At 44.9% G+C, this 17,841-nt stretch overlaps 1 protein-coding gene across 4 annotated transcripts in view; it reads right to left on the bottom strand.

Annotated features, from left to right (window-relative positions):
- The window catches only part of CAPS2 (calcyphosine 2), a 925,516-nt gene that overhangs the window by 724,985 nt on the left and 182,690 nt on the right, over nt 1-17,841 (bottom strand). For all 4 annotated transcript variants that reach the window (XM_069229548.1, XM_069229545.1, XM_069229547.1 and 1 more), the window contains exon 6: nt 5,899-6,087. In XM_069229548.1, coding sequence (XP_069085649.1) covers nt 5,899-6,087 — 189 coding nt within the window. The remainder of the gene's footprint in view (nt 1-5,898; nt 6,088-17,841) is intronic.

Raw genomic sequence — 17,841 nt, 5'->3', positions numbered from 1 at the left:
CATAGCATGTGTATCTGCAGCTACACATGCCATAGATCATACATATACATACATATATATATATATATATATATACACATACATACACACATATATATATTTTGACTTGTTTATGTGGACCTCTTAGGAGTTACAAATCATGAATAAATAAACTTGAACTTAACAACAGTGATGCTGCATGCTTACTAAGTCGGTGAATTTACTGTGATCTATTTCTGCATGCCTGATGGATACTGTATCAAACGCTGCCAATTGTCTATTCTGAGCAATAATTGTTTTACGTTGACTAATAAAAAGAGTTCCAAAAAATTAAATAAAAGTATCTATCTTAGAAGGCTGAAAGTCTTAGTTAGACATAACCAGATTTGAACATGTGACCTTTAGGATGTTTGCATATTACTGCAGTGACAATATTAACTTACTATGTTACAAGTGCTAAATGGGTAAAGACATCTGTTACAGACATCCATCGGGCCTTAGGTTAGCATAGTTTTACATTTTAAAACAAGCTGAATTGGTTAATGCACTTGCAAATGTGTGTGTGTTTCTAACCCCTCTAAAGATCTACACCTCCTTTCTCCTTTCTCTACTTCAACTTTCTCTCTTCTTCATCACTCTCTCTGCACCTCGTTGCTGTTTCCATCGCTCATCCCTCTTTATTCTACTTGTCATTTTTCTCTCCATCTCTCTTTATTTCACCTCTCTCATCATTTTCTCTGCTTCTACCAGCTCACCTCATTTTCTATCTCACCATTTTGCTTTATGTCTTTTCTCTCTTGACTCCTTCTCTTTCTACCCTTCAGCTCCTCTCACTATCTTACTCTTTGGTGCACTATTTTACTTAAATTACCTGTATTTCTATAACTGTTTTCAAGTTGTCACCTCTACATCACCCCTCTATCTCTACCTTACATCTTCATAATTCTCTCACTACCTCACATTTACAGCTGTCTACATCTCTTTGCCTCTACCTTCCTCTAACTCACCTCTCTTTCTTCCTAATCTTTCTCAACTCTACCTCTTTGTATACACCACAACTCACTCTTTCTATACATTTCCTACTCTGTTTACAGCTCTCACTACCTCACTCTAAACCTATCTTTCTCTCTCTCTTTACCTACCTACTTCATATTCTTTCTGCCCTCTGTTTCTTTTTTTCTGGCTATCTTACTTTTCTCTCTTTACCTTTTATCTTTGCCTTCCTCATTTATCTCTACCTCACCATAAGTAATTGGATTATCTCAAAATAGTAATACATTTAAATTGTTACAAACAGGGGGCCTTGCATTATGTATTGCTTGGGTTCTATGAAATTCTTAAGCTGGCACTGCCAGAATCACATATATATGTGCATTTTGGTCACTTTCTGTTTCCTTCCTGTGTTCTGCTTATCAGAACCTCTAGTAGCTTAGCACAGAGCAGACAGGCTTAACTTAAGAGGCAATGTGTGTTTGTGCGTTACTACAAACAGTAACACAGTGAAAACACCACAAAAGGAATCCACACAAGGTTAGACAAAACAGAGCTTAATTTTGTGAACAAAACAAGACCAAAACAACAAACATCCAATAAGTAGAAGACGAGATAGGAGTTTGTAAAGATTAAAATGCAACATAGTGCTTAAAAGTATGATGTGTCAACCACGGCTATCTGGTTGCACTAGAACGAGTTAAATCCAAAGGTTCAGGTCGACCGCGATGGAGTTGGGTCAGATACAGTCCTAGACAAGTCCTGCTGAAGTTTAACCTTCTCAAGAATTGAGCCAAGAGCCCTGTTCACGGGGAAGAAGTTCGCCAGGGGCAAGGAAAGCATAGCTGGTGGTGGTCCATGGGGGCAAAGAGTCGGCCTGGTGTTACAGACGGACAGACTGCAGCCTCTCTCAGTCATGAGCAACAATGCTTGCTGTGTGAAGATAAGAACTTGGGCCGGCTAGCCCTGATCCTTCTGGCAAGATGCGCGGTTCTGGTTCGAGCAGGTAACCTCGTGCCGGTGAAGAGACTAGAGAGGAGCCTCTTGAGGGTCAGGAGGTGGTTGAAGACCTGTCTAGAAGTTGTAGTGGGTGAGTTGAAAGTCCCTGATACTTCAGAAAACAGGAGGCAACCAGCAAGCCTTTGGAGTCACTCTGGGTTCAAGTGAGATAGATCCAGTACTTTCTCAGCAGGCAGTGGTGTAACAAAGGCCTCCGCGGTGCAGAGGGGCCCGCGCTACAGGGGGCCCCCTCAGCACAGCATTTGACCTGAGTGAGTCTGGAGGGGGGCCCGCCCCCTCTATGTTCTTTGCAGGGGGCTCCCTCCAGTTTTGTTACGCCACTGTCAGCAGGACAGAGGGCAGAACAGCAGAAAAGCAGATCTTCCAGAGCAGAAATCCAGAGTGTCAGTCCATGTAGCAGCACAGCAATCCAGAGTTGCAGTCCTTGTAGCAGAACAGCAGTCTTCCTTCCTGAGAGAGTTCTTCATAGGTCCAGAATGTAGTGTGCGTTTGAAGTGAGGTGAGTTCAAAGAAGAGTCTTCGAAGTGTACAGAAGTCCTTTCTTCCAGTCCTGGCTCCACACTCACTACAGGAGGGTATGCAGACATTTGTGGTGGAGCAGGACATTGCCCAATCAGCCAAGTGTCAGCTTCTCCCTCCCTTTGTGCTAAGGATGGTCCATCAGGAGGTTGATGGCCCATCAGTCACCCTAAGAGTCCCTTGTGTGTGGCTGTCTAGAGGGAATGCACAATCCCAACTGCCACCACAGCAAAGTCATGTATGGAAGACACGTTGCAAGCACACATGGCTAAAAGCAGGAAAAAGGCAACTTTCTAAAAGTGGCATTTTCAAAATTGTAATAATAAATCTGACTTTTACTACCAGTACATGTAAAACTTAAAAGTACATGTCTCACCTTTTAGTTACATAGCACCATGTCCTCTGGGCTACCTAGGACCTACCTTAGGGATGACATATGTAATAAAAGGGGAGATTAGGGCTTGGCAAGATGTTTTAATTGCCAAGTAGACATGGCAGTGTAAACTGCCCACACAGGCTGTGCAATGGTAGGCCTGATATTTAAGGGCTACTTCAGTGGGTGGCACAAGCAGTGATGCAGGCCCACTATAAGCATTTACAGGCCCTGGGCACATGTAGTGCTCTTTAAAAAGGACTTATAAATAAATTAAATATGCCAATTGTGGATGTACCAATCAAACCACGTTTTAGGGAGAGAGCAATTGCAGTCACACTAGCAGCACTTAATTTACAGGCCCAGGGCACGTGTAGTGCAGTTTACTAGGGACTTATAAGCAAATTAAATATGCCAATTTTGGATGCGCCAAACCATGGTCAGGGGACAGAGTGCATGCACTTTAGCACTGGTCAGTAGTGGTGAAGCGCTCAGAATCCTAAGGCTAACAAAAAATAAATCAGCAAAAAGGTGAGGCAAACAAGCAAAAGGTTGGGGGAAGACCACCTTAAGGCTGTCAGGTCTAATACAGGTGCTCACTCATCTGTCCCCATCCTCTTAGACACCCCTCATCAGAGCCTACTGCAGACAGGGGCTTGCCGCTCATGGGTTTAAGAAGCCCTCTGTGAGAAAACAGGGCTGATTGCAGAGGCCCCCTAACTTTTTGCCCCCATTTTCCACTTTTTGCTGGTGTTTTCCTGACTCTGATGGTGCCCAGGGTACTGCTAACCAGTCCCAGGGCCTGTGCTCTGTGTAAAATGGATATGCAAATTAGGCTAATTATAATTGGCTAAGTTAACCTACCTATAAGTCCCTAGTATATGGTAGGGCATGTAGGTTTAGGGACCACAGCATTGGTAGTGCACCCATAGGTGCACTGCTGAGGTGCCCAGTGTCATTTTAAAGGCAGGCCTGCCTTGCTGGCTGCTTTTAAATTAAAGTTATATGCAAATTCGACTTTGGAATTAAAAGTAGTTCCAAAGTCTTAAACTACCTTATTTTTACATATAAGTCACCCCTAAGGTGTGCCCTATGTGCCCCTAGGGCTGGGTGCCATGTAACTATAAGCAGGGACTTTATAAAAATAGATTTATAAACCCTGGTGAGGTAAAAACAGCCAAATTCGTTTTTCCCTCATTGAAGTAAATGGCCTTCATAGGCTAGAATGGGGAGACTTTATTTTAAATTTTAAAGTCTCCTTAAATGTTGCATACCAAGAATTTGGTATCAAATTAATTGTTGCAATAAATCCCACAACTTCCAGTTGTTGGATTTAATATAACTTGTTCAGATAAAAAGTTTTAGACTTTACCTAAAAAGTTGCCAATTTCAGCCCTGCATTGTTTTTGCTGCTGTGCTCTGACTGGCCAGCCTGCAGCAGCTTAGCCAAGCTGCCTTGATGAGGTGTAAAGTGGCCTGGCTTCACACAAAGGAATGTGCCTGTGGGAGAGAATCTCCCCTCAGCAGATGGTGAGGCAGGAAGGGGGAGGGCTGCCAAACTGGTCTTCAAAGGCAGAGAAGGACATTTGGAGCAACCAGCAACACCCCCACATCCTGCAACCCCAGACAACTAGGTGCCCCCTTGATTAGATTAGGAGAGGGGTGTGTTTATGATTTTTAGCCACACCAGTGGGTGGGCTCAGCCAGATGTAACCTCCAAAGCCCAGTGGCCAAAAAGGAGTTTGCGCCAGGTGCATTCTGGGAGTTGTAGTCCGCACCCCCCAAGGACCATCTCAGAACTTCTGGACCCTTGGGGTGAGCTGTGGACCCCAAAAGAACCTTAAAAGGACATCTGGGTGAAGCCCAAGAAGTTTGGAGAAGATTTGAGAATTTTTGTAAAAAAAGCTCCATAGAGGGACCGACCCGCCGCGGAAATTCTAGCCGGCTTGCCTCAACCGCGACCCGGCCTGACTTGGTGGTTCGTCCCGGTAAAGAAAAATCTCCGAAAAAGAGACTAAGTCCGAAGGTAAAAAGTTGACCGGGACCTCCCAGCCATCGTATCCGAGAAGGGCTCCATGGACGTCGGATCAAGATCCAGGGTTACCCCGGTCGAAGGATTTTCACCTCGAAAAAACGACTAAGTCCGAAGGTAAAAATCTCCACCGAGGATTCCAGCATCGCGTATCCGGAGAAGGGCTCCAGGAGGTCGGATAGGACTGGCAGGTTCGTCCCGCTGAAGAAAATCTTCAAAATAAAGACTAAGTCAGAAGGTAACTTTTTAACCGAGGCCTCCCGCGACCTGTAGCCGAGCAGGGCTCCATCGCGGTCAGCCTGAAACTTTGACTTTGCCCCGGTCGAGGTGCAACCAGATGACCCGATTGGCGCTTTTTGTTTCTAAGCGCTAGAAAAATAATAATTCTTTAAAAATTCATATCTCCGGTTCCCCTTATCCGATTTTATTCGTTTTTGTGTCATTTTAAAGATAAAAATATAAACTATTTTTATAAATTGGTTTTGGATTTTTAAACTGTTTCCTGTGTTTTATTTAATTACTGTTTTGTGATATTTGAATGCTTTACACATTGTCTCCTAAGTTAAGCCTTGACGCTCGTTGCCAAGCTACCAAGGGTTGAGCTGGGGTTAATTTACTGAGACCTAACTGGACCTAAGTGGAGGTTAGTGGCTTGTTGCTAGGTGTAGGTACCTACCTGCCCTTACCAATAACCCATTTTCCAACACCCTGTTATAAAGAAACGACATGCCCAAATAAAAAAAATTCTCTAAATAAAATATCTACATTTGCAATGTACACCTCATGTAAGGTTATGTTCATAAAACACCTCTAGAAAAGGAGCACACCACAGTATTCCACCCCAACCCTTACTGTGTACAAAACCTTACACTCTACTTTCGTAAAAAGCTCGGTAGGTTGCCAGCTAACTTTAATCTTTATAAATCCCAGTACATACGAAGGCTAAAGTTGACACACTGGAGGTCCGGTCCAGTGCATAATTTACCTCTTTCTGAGGAGACGGCCTTCCGGGTGGCTGTGCCTGTGAACCTGCTTTGGTCCGGTCTGCCGCTCTTTGTGTATACTGCTTGTACCCTTCTTTCATATCGGCTTCATACTGTTGATACTGCAGTTTGTATTTGTTGGGTGGAACAGGGAGATTTTCAGGTACTGTTTTCTCTTCCAAAGAAGAAATCTAGAAGGAAACAAATCAGCATTGTTAAGGGATAACATAATGATATACAACTTTCAAATCTGGGAAATTACTCTTACCCTAAGCACCATTTTATATTAATGCAATCAACGGTGCCTGGCAGAAAACGGAGACGCTCCTTAATTACAGCAGCTACTCGACTGCAATTATTCTTAGGTTCATAAGGTGCCTTTGCTGGAAGCCAATCTGAATATGGATCAAGTAAACTGGAAACAGCTAATTTAAAAACACCTGAAGCATAGTACATACTCAGCGTAACATACATGTATTACTGGGTAACCTTTCCTTTGAAATTATGAGCATTAATTGTAAATAATTATTATACAGGTTAAGCGTAATTTAAAAATGACACAGGGATACAGAGTAAAAATATGAATCAAAAAGCGTTATGAACAACAATAAAAACAAAACTGGGAACTTTCCACTGAAACTGCATGTGAAAGAGATTGTTCTATATCAACTGAACACTGACTATTTCTTAGCTTATTTTGGATAATATTTAGAAGGACACATTAGTAAAGAATCAGAGTACTCACGGAAAGCTGGACCAAGAGACCAGCTAGAAAACAAAATTGCAAAACCTCATGTGACTTCCATTTATTTATTAAATTACTTGAAGGTGGGGGTGTTTTAAGCGTGTGTAGGTAAAATACTCCCACGGATCGTGCTCGAACCTAGAATCTCTCAACACCAATTGAGCAGGATGAGAGCAAACAGGATATCAGGGGCATCTCTGGAAATGTTCTTACTACCAGTATCACGTTCACAGAGTAAATGAGAGCAGCGAGTCAGCCCACTCTTCTTGAGGACTTGGGAGATTATTTTCCTCTAAGAAATGTAAAAAGCCAGTCGGGTCAAAATAACTTTTATACCATACATATTGGATAAAATCCATTGATTTTAAAGGCCATGTTAAAGTACAGCAATACTTTCATACAGCAGTATCTGCCATATACCTAAAAATCATGATTCCTCCAAACTGTAAGTCACATATGGATTTTCTAGAAAACTGTATCCCTCGTAGAGTCCCTAACTGCACAAGGGACAAACATAGCTGCAACAGGCGGTCTCTAACTGGTAGTGTGGTAAAATAACAATACGATGAAGATTTTGTCGGTAGACAGGCCCATTATGATTTCTCCGACTCTCACGAACAAATCAAAATTCCTGTGTCACATAAGAAAATACCATCAGGAAATGAGTCACTATTGTGAATAGCCTGCACTCACTGGTATGTCCACTCCCTCTTTCTCGGACGCTGAGGAAGACCGAAGAATATGACAATTTGTAAAAAGGGAAGACACTCTTATTTTATAAGCCACCGCATTCTAGCTAAATACTTTAATCGTAAGACTGTGTCCAAGGCTTGCTTAAGACCAGAGCAGACATTCACGGTAGTAACAGAATGCAAGTGAAGAAGCCCATGCAGCTGCGTTGCAGATTAGTCGAAAGGGGCATACTGTCAGAACTTAATGGATGCTGTGCTGGGCCTCACATCCTGTGCGTGAATGCTAGCTATCTGGGGAAAGAAGATTATCAATTCTGCAACATTCAGAATTCATAAGAACACACATGAACAACAACTGTCTTGGAGTTCTGTTTCCCACTGCATGAGCCATTTTACATGACAAAAACACTGTCAGTGGAACACGGGGATTTGGTCTTATGCAGAAAAAACATCAGACGCCTTCTGATACTCTAGGCACACGCCTTTATCTCACACAATAGCAGAACAGAAAAGTGGAGACTAGCACAATTTCCTCGTCAATGTTATTTTCATTTCATTATCCTCTAAGACAACTCGCATCTGCTAAATTGGATCAAACATTTTGAGATCCTATTTCCCATTCGAAAGCAGTGCTGCAGCAGTTATCAGCCGGTGAAAACGGGTGTTTTAGATGCTGCTTATCCAAGACTTCTAAGCAGAACCTATTTTTGGTCCTATATTCATGGCAGTTACTGAGCCCGTTCGGGGCCTCTGGCACTTTACTGACTGTGTGACCTCAGCATTAATCTCTATTGCACCAGACAAGAAATATCTGCAGATGGTCGATGCTTCCATCCCGTTGTAAAATGGATCACTTACGTAGCTAAAGGGAGCTGCAAGTGACTCGAGTGTTTGAGGCTGTCTGACTATTCAACAGATGCTAAGGCTCTACGGTTTTAAGAACTATAACAAGGAAGTAAAAAAAGACAGTACTTACTATATTGCGTCACACATTCTTACTGAAAGACAACTTTTCGCTAAGAAGTCTAACATTCTTCTAACATTAATGTTGTTCATCTACTGTCTCTCCTGTATTTGTGCTGACTTTTTTTTATTGACAGATTAAATGTATTAGGAACTCTTTGCACCCATTAAGGTAATATATTCAGTATACTCGTCCACGGTTTTTAGCACTATCACTGTCTGCAGACCTTATATCCATAACTACAGAGAAATTTATATCGATCAAATCAGGGTCTCCATTTGACTTTTGCCTTGTACACAATATTCATCTAGCAATGGACTAGCTGAAAAAACCTTCAGGAGACCCTTTCACTCTATATAGAAACAGGTATATCTCTTTGCTACTTATTTTAGGCAGAAATTACAGAAAAAGTGGTAATTCAACAACTGTCCTTATTCATCTTCACTAATAGGATTTTAGATAATGTCCAAACAGGGCTCAGCCCTCATCATGGGTATAGGAGGCTGGCCTGGCTTATAGTGGGTACCTTCTGGTACTTACCCTTGTGCCAGGTCCAGTTATCCCTTATTAGTAGATTGGTAGTGTTCTAGCAGCTTAGGCTGATAGAGGTAGCTATAGCAGAGCAGCTTAGGCTGAACTAGGAGACATGCAAAGCTCCTACTATACCACTTATATCACTTAGCACTATATCATAAGAAGCACAATACTCCGAGTTACCAAAAATAAAGGTACTTTATTTTAGTGACAATATGGCAAAAGTATCTCAGAGGATATACTCCCTTATGAGGTAAGTAAAATACACAAAATATACACACAAACCAAAATCAGGTAAGTAAACAGTTGAAAAGTAGTGCAAACACTGAAGAACACAATAGAATGCAATAGGAGACAATAGGCCTAGGGGCAACACAAACCATATCCTCCAAAAGTGGAATGCGAACCACGAATGGACCCCAGGCCTAGTGTAGTGTGTAGAGGGTCGCTGGGTGTGTAAGAAAACACTAAGGGCGTCCAAGATACCCCACCCCAACACCCTGAAAAGTAGGAGTAAAGTTACCCTACTACCCCAGAAAGACAGTAAAGTCGAGATAGGGGATTCTGCAAAGACAACACCTGACTGCAAAGCACTGAAGAAGGATTCCTGGACCTGAGGACCTGCAAAGGAAGGGGACCAAGTCCAAGAGTCACGCAAGTGTCTGGGGGGTGGGGGGGTCAAGGGCCCACTAAACCCCGGATGAAGGTGCAAAAGGGCTGCCTCCGGGTGGAAGAAGCCGAAGATTCTGCAAAAACGGAAGGTGCCAGGAACTTCTCAGTTGGTCAGAAGAGGTCCCACTGCGTGCTGGAGGATGCAGAGTTGTTTCCACGCAGAAAGACCGCAAACAAGCCTTGCTAGCTGCAAGAGTCGCGGTTGAAGGTTTTGGGTGCTGCCAGGGCCCACGAAGGACCAGGAGGTCGCCCCTTGGAGGAGGAGTGTGGAATTTATTGCAAAATACACCCAGAAGGCATCTTAGAGATGACCCCTGAATACCAGTCCGACTCTCGGTGCTAGGCTGACCAGTTTCTGCCAGCCTGCCACAACCAGATGAGTTTATGGCCACAAGGGGTGAGTGAGGGGTCCCCAGGGTGGCATAATACATGCTGCAGCCCTTAGAGACCTTCCCTGGCCACAGGGCCCTTGGTACCAGGGGTACCATTTACAAGGGACTTATCTATGTGCCAGGGCTGTGCCAATTGTGGGAACAAAGGTACAGTTTAGGGAAAGAACGCTGGATCAGGGTCCCAGGACACTTTCAGTCATCGCTGGCATCAACAAAAGACAAAAAGTTAGGGGGTAACCATGCAAAGGAAGGCATTTCCTTATAGTGGAGGCTCTGCATGACACAGGGGCCAGTAGGACTACTGTCAAGTGTCACCTGGTGTCAGCAGTGCAGATAGACCCTAATACATTCCACCAGGTTACAGTCACTGACAATTGTGAGAGTCACCTGGTGATGGCTCTGGTTCCCTTTGAGTGTGGGGTGGGGGTGGGAGAAGTCTCTGGTACTCTGAAAGTAGCTGTGAGTCCTGCCATGCCTGTAGATTGTCTGTTAGGCAATTATCTTGAGCATACTGCCTGGAAGGAGGTAGAGCTCAGATCCCACCTGGAGATGTTAGGTTTGCCTGAGTGGGTCTGCATGACCACAAGATCCATGGCTGCCCGGGAAGGGAGTCAAGGGCGCCTGGAGACTGGAACAATGGCCCAGACAGCTACAAAGAGGAAGGGCAAGATGCGCAGGAAATCCGCCTCAGATGTTCCCACAGTGGAGGGCGGGGCCCCTGAGGAGGAGGAGTCCCCTGAGCCAACTGGAGAGGACATAGCTGACCTGGGCAACCTACCTAAACATGCTGGCTGGCAAGTAGAGGGTGGGCTAACCAGGGCAGAATTCTGCAAGAGCAGAAAGAATGCCCCACCCTTGAGGGTCTGAGGCGACAGGCTGCAGCTGGTGAAGCCTCTGGCACTCACAACATCTACTGAGAGAATGATCTCCTTTACAGTGAGCCTATAGTTCCGGACCCTGGGGCAGCACTTGCGCTGGTGGTCCCCCAGTGTTACCGGGCCTTCCTACTGGGTCTGTCTCATGACATTCCTCTGGCAGGACATCTGGACCAAGACAAGACCTTTGACAGGCTTGTCACCCACTTCCATTGGCCTAGAATGAGGGTAGCCTCATATAACTTCTGCAGAGCCTGCCCCACCTGCCAGGCTAGTGGGAAGACAGGGAAAAAGCTTAAAGCCCCCCGATCCCACTCCCCGTCATTGGCACACCCTTTGAAAGGGTGGGCATCAACATCGTTGGTCCCTTGGACCCCAAAACTAACTTGGGCAACAGGTTTATCCTGATTTTGGTGGACCATGCCACCCGCTATCCAGAGGCCATCCCTCTGAGAACAGTGACTGCACGATTGGTGACCAGAGCCCTGCTGGAAATATTTAGCAGTGTGGGATTCCCTAAGGAATTTGTGCCTGACAGAGGCACAAACTTCATGTCTGCATACATGAAGTCCATGTGGGATGAGTGTGGGTGACCTACCGGTTTACCACTCCTTATCATCTTCAATCCAATGGGCTTGTTGAGAGATTCAACAAGACCCTTAAAGGCATGATCAAGGGCCTAACTGAAGCCATGCGGTGTAAGTGGGACGTCCTCTTGCCATGCCTGCTGTTTGTTTATAGGGCGGTGCCCCAGAAAGGGGTGGGGTTCAGCCCCTTTGAACTTCTCTACGGTCACCCTGTCAGGGGACCACTATGCATAGTGAAAGAGGGCTGGGAAAAAGCTCCAAGACACCTCCCCAGGATGTGGGGTCAGCTACATGCTGGCCCTCCGTAACCAAACAAATGCTTCTGAAAGCAGGCCAAGAGTAACCTTGAGGCCAGTCAAGAGGTGATGAAGGAGTGGTACGACCGGAAGGCCACTCTGGTTGAGTTCTCGCCTGGAGACAAGGTTTGGGTGATGGAGCCAGTAGAGCCTAGGGCTCTCCAGGACCACTGGTCTGGCCCATTTGAGATTAAGGAGCAGAAGGGGGAGGCCACTTACCTAGTGGACCTCAAGACCCCTAATCCCCCCCTAAGGATTCTCCATCATAACAGACTCAAACCTCACTTTGAGAAGTCTGAGGTCAGTATTCTCCTAGTCACAGATGAGGGCATGGAAGAGGAGAGTGAACCTCTCCCGATATCCTCTCTGCCAAAGAAGGTGATAGGTCAGTGGAGGGTGTCATTCTCTCTGACTCCCTGACTCTAGATCAGAGAGGAGATTGGTATGAGTTGTTAGAGCAGTTCTCTTCCCTGTTCTCGCTTACTCCTGGACTTACTCATCTGTGTGACCCTGGCATTGAAACGGGAGACAGTCTCCCTGTAAAGAACAAAATTTATAGGTTGTCGGATAAGATTAAGGCCAGTTTCAAGGAGGAGGTCTCCAAGATGTTGACCCTAGGGGTTATTGAGAAGTCCAGTAGTCCCTCGGCCAGCCCTGTGGTGCTGGTACCTAAGGCTGCTGCCCCCGGTGCAAAGCCGGGACTCCGGTTCTGTGGGGACTACGGGGTCTCAACTCAGTCACACGGACTGACGCTCACCCCATCACCCGAGCTGATTAGCTTGTTGACAGGCTAGGCGCTGCCAAGTTCCTGAGTACTTTTGATCTCACATTAGGGTACCGGCAGATAACCTTGACTGACAGGGCTAAAGAGAGATCTGCATTTTCCACACCTGATGGCCATTACCAGTTCCAGGTGATGCCCTTTGGGTTGAAAAATGCCCCTGCTACCTTCCAATGGTTGGTTAACGGGGTCATAGCTGGCAAGGATGGCTACTGCGCAGCCTACCTAGATGACATAGCTGTCTATAGTTCCAGCTGGGAGGAACACCTGCTCCATCTCAAGGAGGTGCTTAAGGCTCTGCAACAGGCAGGCCTGACCATCAAGGCTAGTAAGTGCCAGATTGGGCAAGGTTCTGTGGTGTACTTGGGACACCTAGTAGGTGGTGGCAAGGTGCAGCCACGCCAGGCCAAGATTGAAACTATCAAGGCCTGGCAACCACCTAGAACTCAGACCGAAGTGAGAGCCTTCTTAGGCCTCACTGGATACTACCGTAGGTTTGTCAAGGGCTATGGTACCATTGTGTCACCCTTGACAGAATTTACATCTCCAAGAAGCAACCTAGGTTGGTTAATTGGACAGAGGCTTGTTAGAAAGCCTTTGATTCCCTGAAGGAAGCCATGTGCACGGCCCGTGCTCAAGGCCCCTGACTACTTCCAGGAATTTATTGTGCAGACGGATGCTTCAGAGCATGGCATAGGGGCTGTTCTAGTGCAGCTAAATGAGGAGAACTCTGACCAACCAGTAGTCTTTATCAGCAGAAGACTATTACCACGGAACAGAGGTGGAGTGCTCTTAAGTGAGAAGCATTTGCTGTGGTTTGGGCACTGAAGAAGCTGAGACCATACCTGTTTGGGACTCACTTTCGGGTTCAGACAGACCATAGGCCCCTCGTGTGGCTCATGCAGATGAGGGGTGAGAATCCTAAACTCTTGAGGTGGTCCATTTCCCTACAGGGGATGGACTTTATGGTGGAGCATCGCCCGGGGATTGACTACGCCAACGCTGATGGTCTCTCCAGATACTTCCGCCTTAGCGATGAGAGCTCCCAGGAGGTTGGGCAGCTCTCCACAGTTTCAGCTGGGGGGGACACATCTTAGACCCGACAGCCTTAGGGTGGTCACCCCTAACTTTTTGCCTGCCTCCTTCCACTTTTTAGATACTGTTTTTGCTTGTTTTAAGACTCTGCGCACTTTACTACTGCTAACCAGTGCTAAAGTGCATATGCTCTCTCCCTTTAAACATGGTAACATTGGATCATACCTAATTGGACTATTTAATTTACTTGTAAGTCCCTAGTAGAGTGCACTATATGTGCCCAGGGCCTGTAGATTAAATGCTACTAGTGGGCCTGCAGCACTGATTGTGCCACTCTGTTCAGTAGCCCCTAAACCTTGTCTCAGGCCTGCCATTGCAAGGCCTGTGTGCGCAGTTTCACTGCCAATTCGACTTGCCATTTAATAGTACTTGCCAAGCCTAACCCCCCCCCTTTTCCTACATAAAAAATACCCCTAAGGTATTCCCTAGGTAACCCATTGGGCAGGGAGCTGTGTAGGCAAAAGGCAGGACATGTACCTGTGTAGTTTACATGTCCTGGTACTGTAAAACTACTAAAGTTGTTTTTACACTGCTGTGAGGCCTGCTCCTTTCATGGGCTAACATTGGGGGCGCCCTCATACAATGGTTGAGTTGTAGCTGCTGATCTGTAAGGAGTAGAAAGGTCATATTTAGTATGGCCAGAATGGTGATACAAAATCCTGCTGACTGGTGAAGTTGGATTTAATATTACTGTTTAAGAAATACCACTTTTAGAAAGTGAGCATTTCTCTGCACTTAAATCTTTCTGTGCCTTACAATCCACGTCTGGCTGGGTTTAGTTGACAGCTCCTTGTGCATTCACTCAGACACACCCTAAACACAGGCTACTCAGCCTCACTTGCATACCTCTGCATTTTGAAAGGGTCTTCCTGGGCTGGGAGGGTGGAGGTCCTGCCCTCACACAAAGGACTGCCACGCCCCCTACTGGGACCCTGGCAGACAGGATTTAACTGAAAGGGGGCCTGGTGCACTTCTAAGCCACTCTTTGAAGTCTCCCCCCACTTCAAAGGCACATTTGGGTATATCGAAAGGGCCTCTGACCGTACCAACTCAGACACTTCCTGGAGAAGAAACTGGAACCAGAACCTGCATCCTGCCAAGAACTCCCTGGCTGCCCAAAGGACTCACCTGGCTGCTTTCTGTGAAGGACTGCTGCCTTGCTGTTGCCCTGCTGCCTTGCTGATCTCTGGCTGTGGTAAAGAAGTGCTCCCCAAGGGCTTGGATAGAGCTTGCCTCCTGTTCCCTGAAGTCTCAGGACCAAAGAGACAATCTCTACAAGAAGGACTCCTTGTGCAGCAAAATTCAACGCACTGCCTGCCAGAAACGACGCACAGCCGGCACCGCAGTGAAAACTTCACCACCCGCCGAACCGGAACAACGCAGCCCGACTTCGCAATGAGAAGATCAATGCAGCGCCAGCGTAGTGACCGGAAATTTGACGCATGATCCACCAAATCGATGCACAGCTGAGCCAGAACGACGCAGCCCGACTTCCAGAGAGGAATCAATGCAGCGCCTTGCTGTGCGATAGAAAATTAGACGCAATGCCCACCGGATCGACGCAGCTCCTGTGACTTCGCCCTGCCAGTGCAGGAAATCCACCCATTGTCCCCTGGGTGCCTGAAAACCCCCCAACCCGAAGAGGATCCACGACCAAGCACCAGAAATCGATGATCAGCCGTCCCTGCATGAAAACTAAACAACGCATCGCTGTGTGCGGCCCGAGAAATCGACGCACACCCCTTTTGTTTCCACGCATCTCCTTCTCAGCAGTTCTTTGCGGAGATTTTTCACACAAACCATGTACTTTGTGCTTGAAAGAGACTTTGTTTGCTTTTAAAAGACTTAAGACACTTTTACGTATTGCATCTTTAATCGTTTTGACCTGCATTTATCCAGATAAATATTATATATTTTTCTAAACCCTGTGTGGTGTATTTTTGTGGTGCTATATGGTGTTAGTGTATGATTTATTGCACTAATAATGCCTTCTAAGTTAAGCCTGACTGCTCAGTGCCAAGCTACCAGAGGGTGGGCACAGGATAATATAGATTGTGTGTGACTTACCCTGACTAGAGAGAGGGTCCTTGCTTTGACAAGAGATAACCTGACTGCCAACCAAAGACCCCATTTCTAACACACAACTAGCTCGCATTATGACATTTTTTTGATCTTTCGACTGTGTTATAACCACTTGATGCTCAAATCATTTTAAGACTGGATGGCAAATCGGAAAAAACTCAATCCAATTTTCACAAATACTTAGGAGAGGTTGCCCAGTGGAAGAGCCACAACTTTCAAAAACTGTTTTGGGCGAAAGAGAAGTTTATGTGGTTGGGGGGTGCCCTCTGTCTTTTTAGGGCACTAAATGTGACCTGAAGAATTACACTCACCCCCTCAGCCTCCTAACCTCGTGTGTTATCTTGGGTTCTACTTTCATAAAGGTCTCTCCTTAATACAACAGATTAATAAGGTATCATCAACCCTGTTTATTTTCCTTCACAATTTTGAGGAAAGTTCTCACTCTGCATCCTTCGAACTGTCTGTTTTCAGCACATTTGGCAGTTTGTTCTCATATGAATTACTTTAATTCCCTCCGTTTAGGGCTTTCTGTTTATCTGCTTAATCGCTTACAGGTAATTCAGAATATTGACAATTGGATCGTTGTCGCTCTTCCACACTCTATGCCAATTTCTGGCCATTTGACTCAGCTTCATTGCCTTCCGGTTGCTAAAGATGATTTTTTTTAATAGTATATGTACTTGCCACTTAAATAATTTATAACAATGGCAATTTTCTTCTTCAGCATCTTTTGACTCCATATGTACCTTCACAAGGTTCGAGGCCAGCTAACGCTAACCGTTTTAATGTACCCAGAATCAAAGATGCTCACTATAGTTGCAGAGCCTTTTCCTTCCTTGCAGTGAAGTACTGGATCCCGCTTACTTCCCACCTTTATTTTCAAAAATTTTTAAAGATGGGATTCCTCTCTCAATAACCCTATCATCTGGTAATCCTGTGAACCCAGGATGGCGTAACTAGTAATTGTGCACTTTTACAAACAAGCAAAAATAGCGAAATCATGTTCATTTTAAAAGCACTGAACAAAGGATGTCTACGAAGGATCACCTTGTCCTTATGGAGGACAGAATAGGGCACTGAAAAGTACGTAACCTGGAAAACATTAGTTTAGTATCCTAAGTGACTAAGGGGGTTATTCTAACTTTGGAGGAGTGTTAATCCGTCCCAAAAGTGACGGTAAAGTGACGGATATACCACCAGCCGTATTACGAGTTCCATAGGATATAATGGACTCGTAATACGGCTGGTGGTAAATCCGTCACTTTTCCGTCACTTTTGGGACGGATTAACACCTCCTCCAAAGTTAGAATAACCCCCTAAATGCTCAACAGTCTTCCACACCAAAGGCAGAAAGCCCAAGAATGAATTCTACATAAAGCCTTCCAGGTAAAAAGACTGTAGTTTTTGTAGGAACTCTCAAGAGCTAAAACCCACCTGCTCCAATCAATTTGAATTGACAAATAAGCCAAGTGGAAAAAGTGCACCACTTAAGCAACAAAGAGTTGCTTCATGTATTTTTTTTAATCTCCCATTGACCAGTGATAAATTCCAGAATAGACATCTTATTCTAATTCAAAATATAAATTATTGAAAATGTATGGCCACATGAGCTCTTCAATATATTCAATACATTCATATCTGCAATATAAAAATGTCAGTATATCTCAATGTCACTGTTTTCTTTTTACCCCCTGCAGAACCTTTGAACTATACAGAAAAATGAAATCGGTCATTGGCACGTTTAGTTTTACATACTATATATTTTTTTACATTAAGTTTGTATGGATTACAAATATAAAAAACACCCCCTTCCCTTGTATGCCTAAAAGATACGTGGACTGTCCAGATGCGAAAGGTTAAGTATGTCTAAATCAACAAAAATATCGGTGATTTGAGAACGGAAGTTTCTGCAACTGGTGTAGAACTGATAAAGAATTCATGTAAACTCCACCTCCCCATTTATTTCCTTATCGTTGAGTCTTTGCTAGACTCCTTGATCAGTACGTACATTTATGCTGCAAAGGCAATTTTGTAAGCATCCATAAACATTTGATTCATTTATTTAAACTCAAATCGCACATTAGAAAATCTTACTATTTATAAATGTAACTTAACAACCATAAATAAAATTTGGGAAAAATGAAAAATGTTCTCTTCACAAACTCTAAGACGTCCTTCTCTAGCCATCGATGTATCTAAAATTAAAGGTTCCTTTTCAGGTAACTCCCAT

This window comes from Pleurodeles waltl, chromosome 4_1, assembly GCF_031143425.1.
Source record: "Pleurodeles waltl isolate 20211129_DDA chromosome 4_1, aPleWal1.hap1.20221129, whole genome shotgun sequence".
Lineage (NCBI taxonomy): Eukaryota > Metazoa > Chordata > Amphibia > Caudata > Salamandridae > Pleurodeles > Pleurodeles waltl.
Note: the sequence above shows the minus strand (reverse complement) of the source record. Positions and strands in the feature narration are given on the sequence as shown.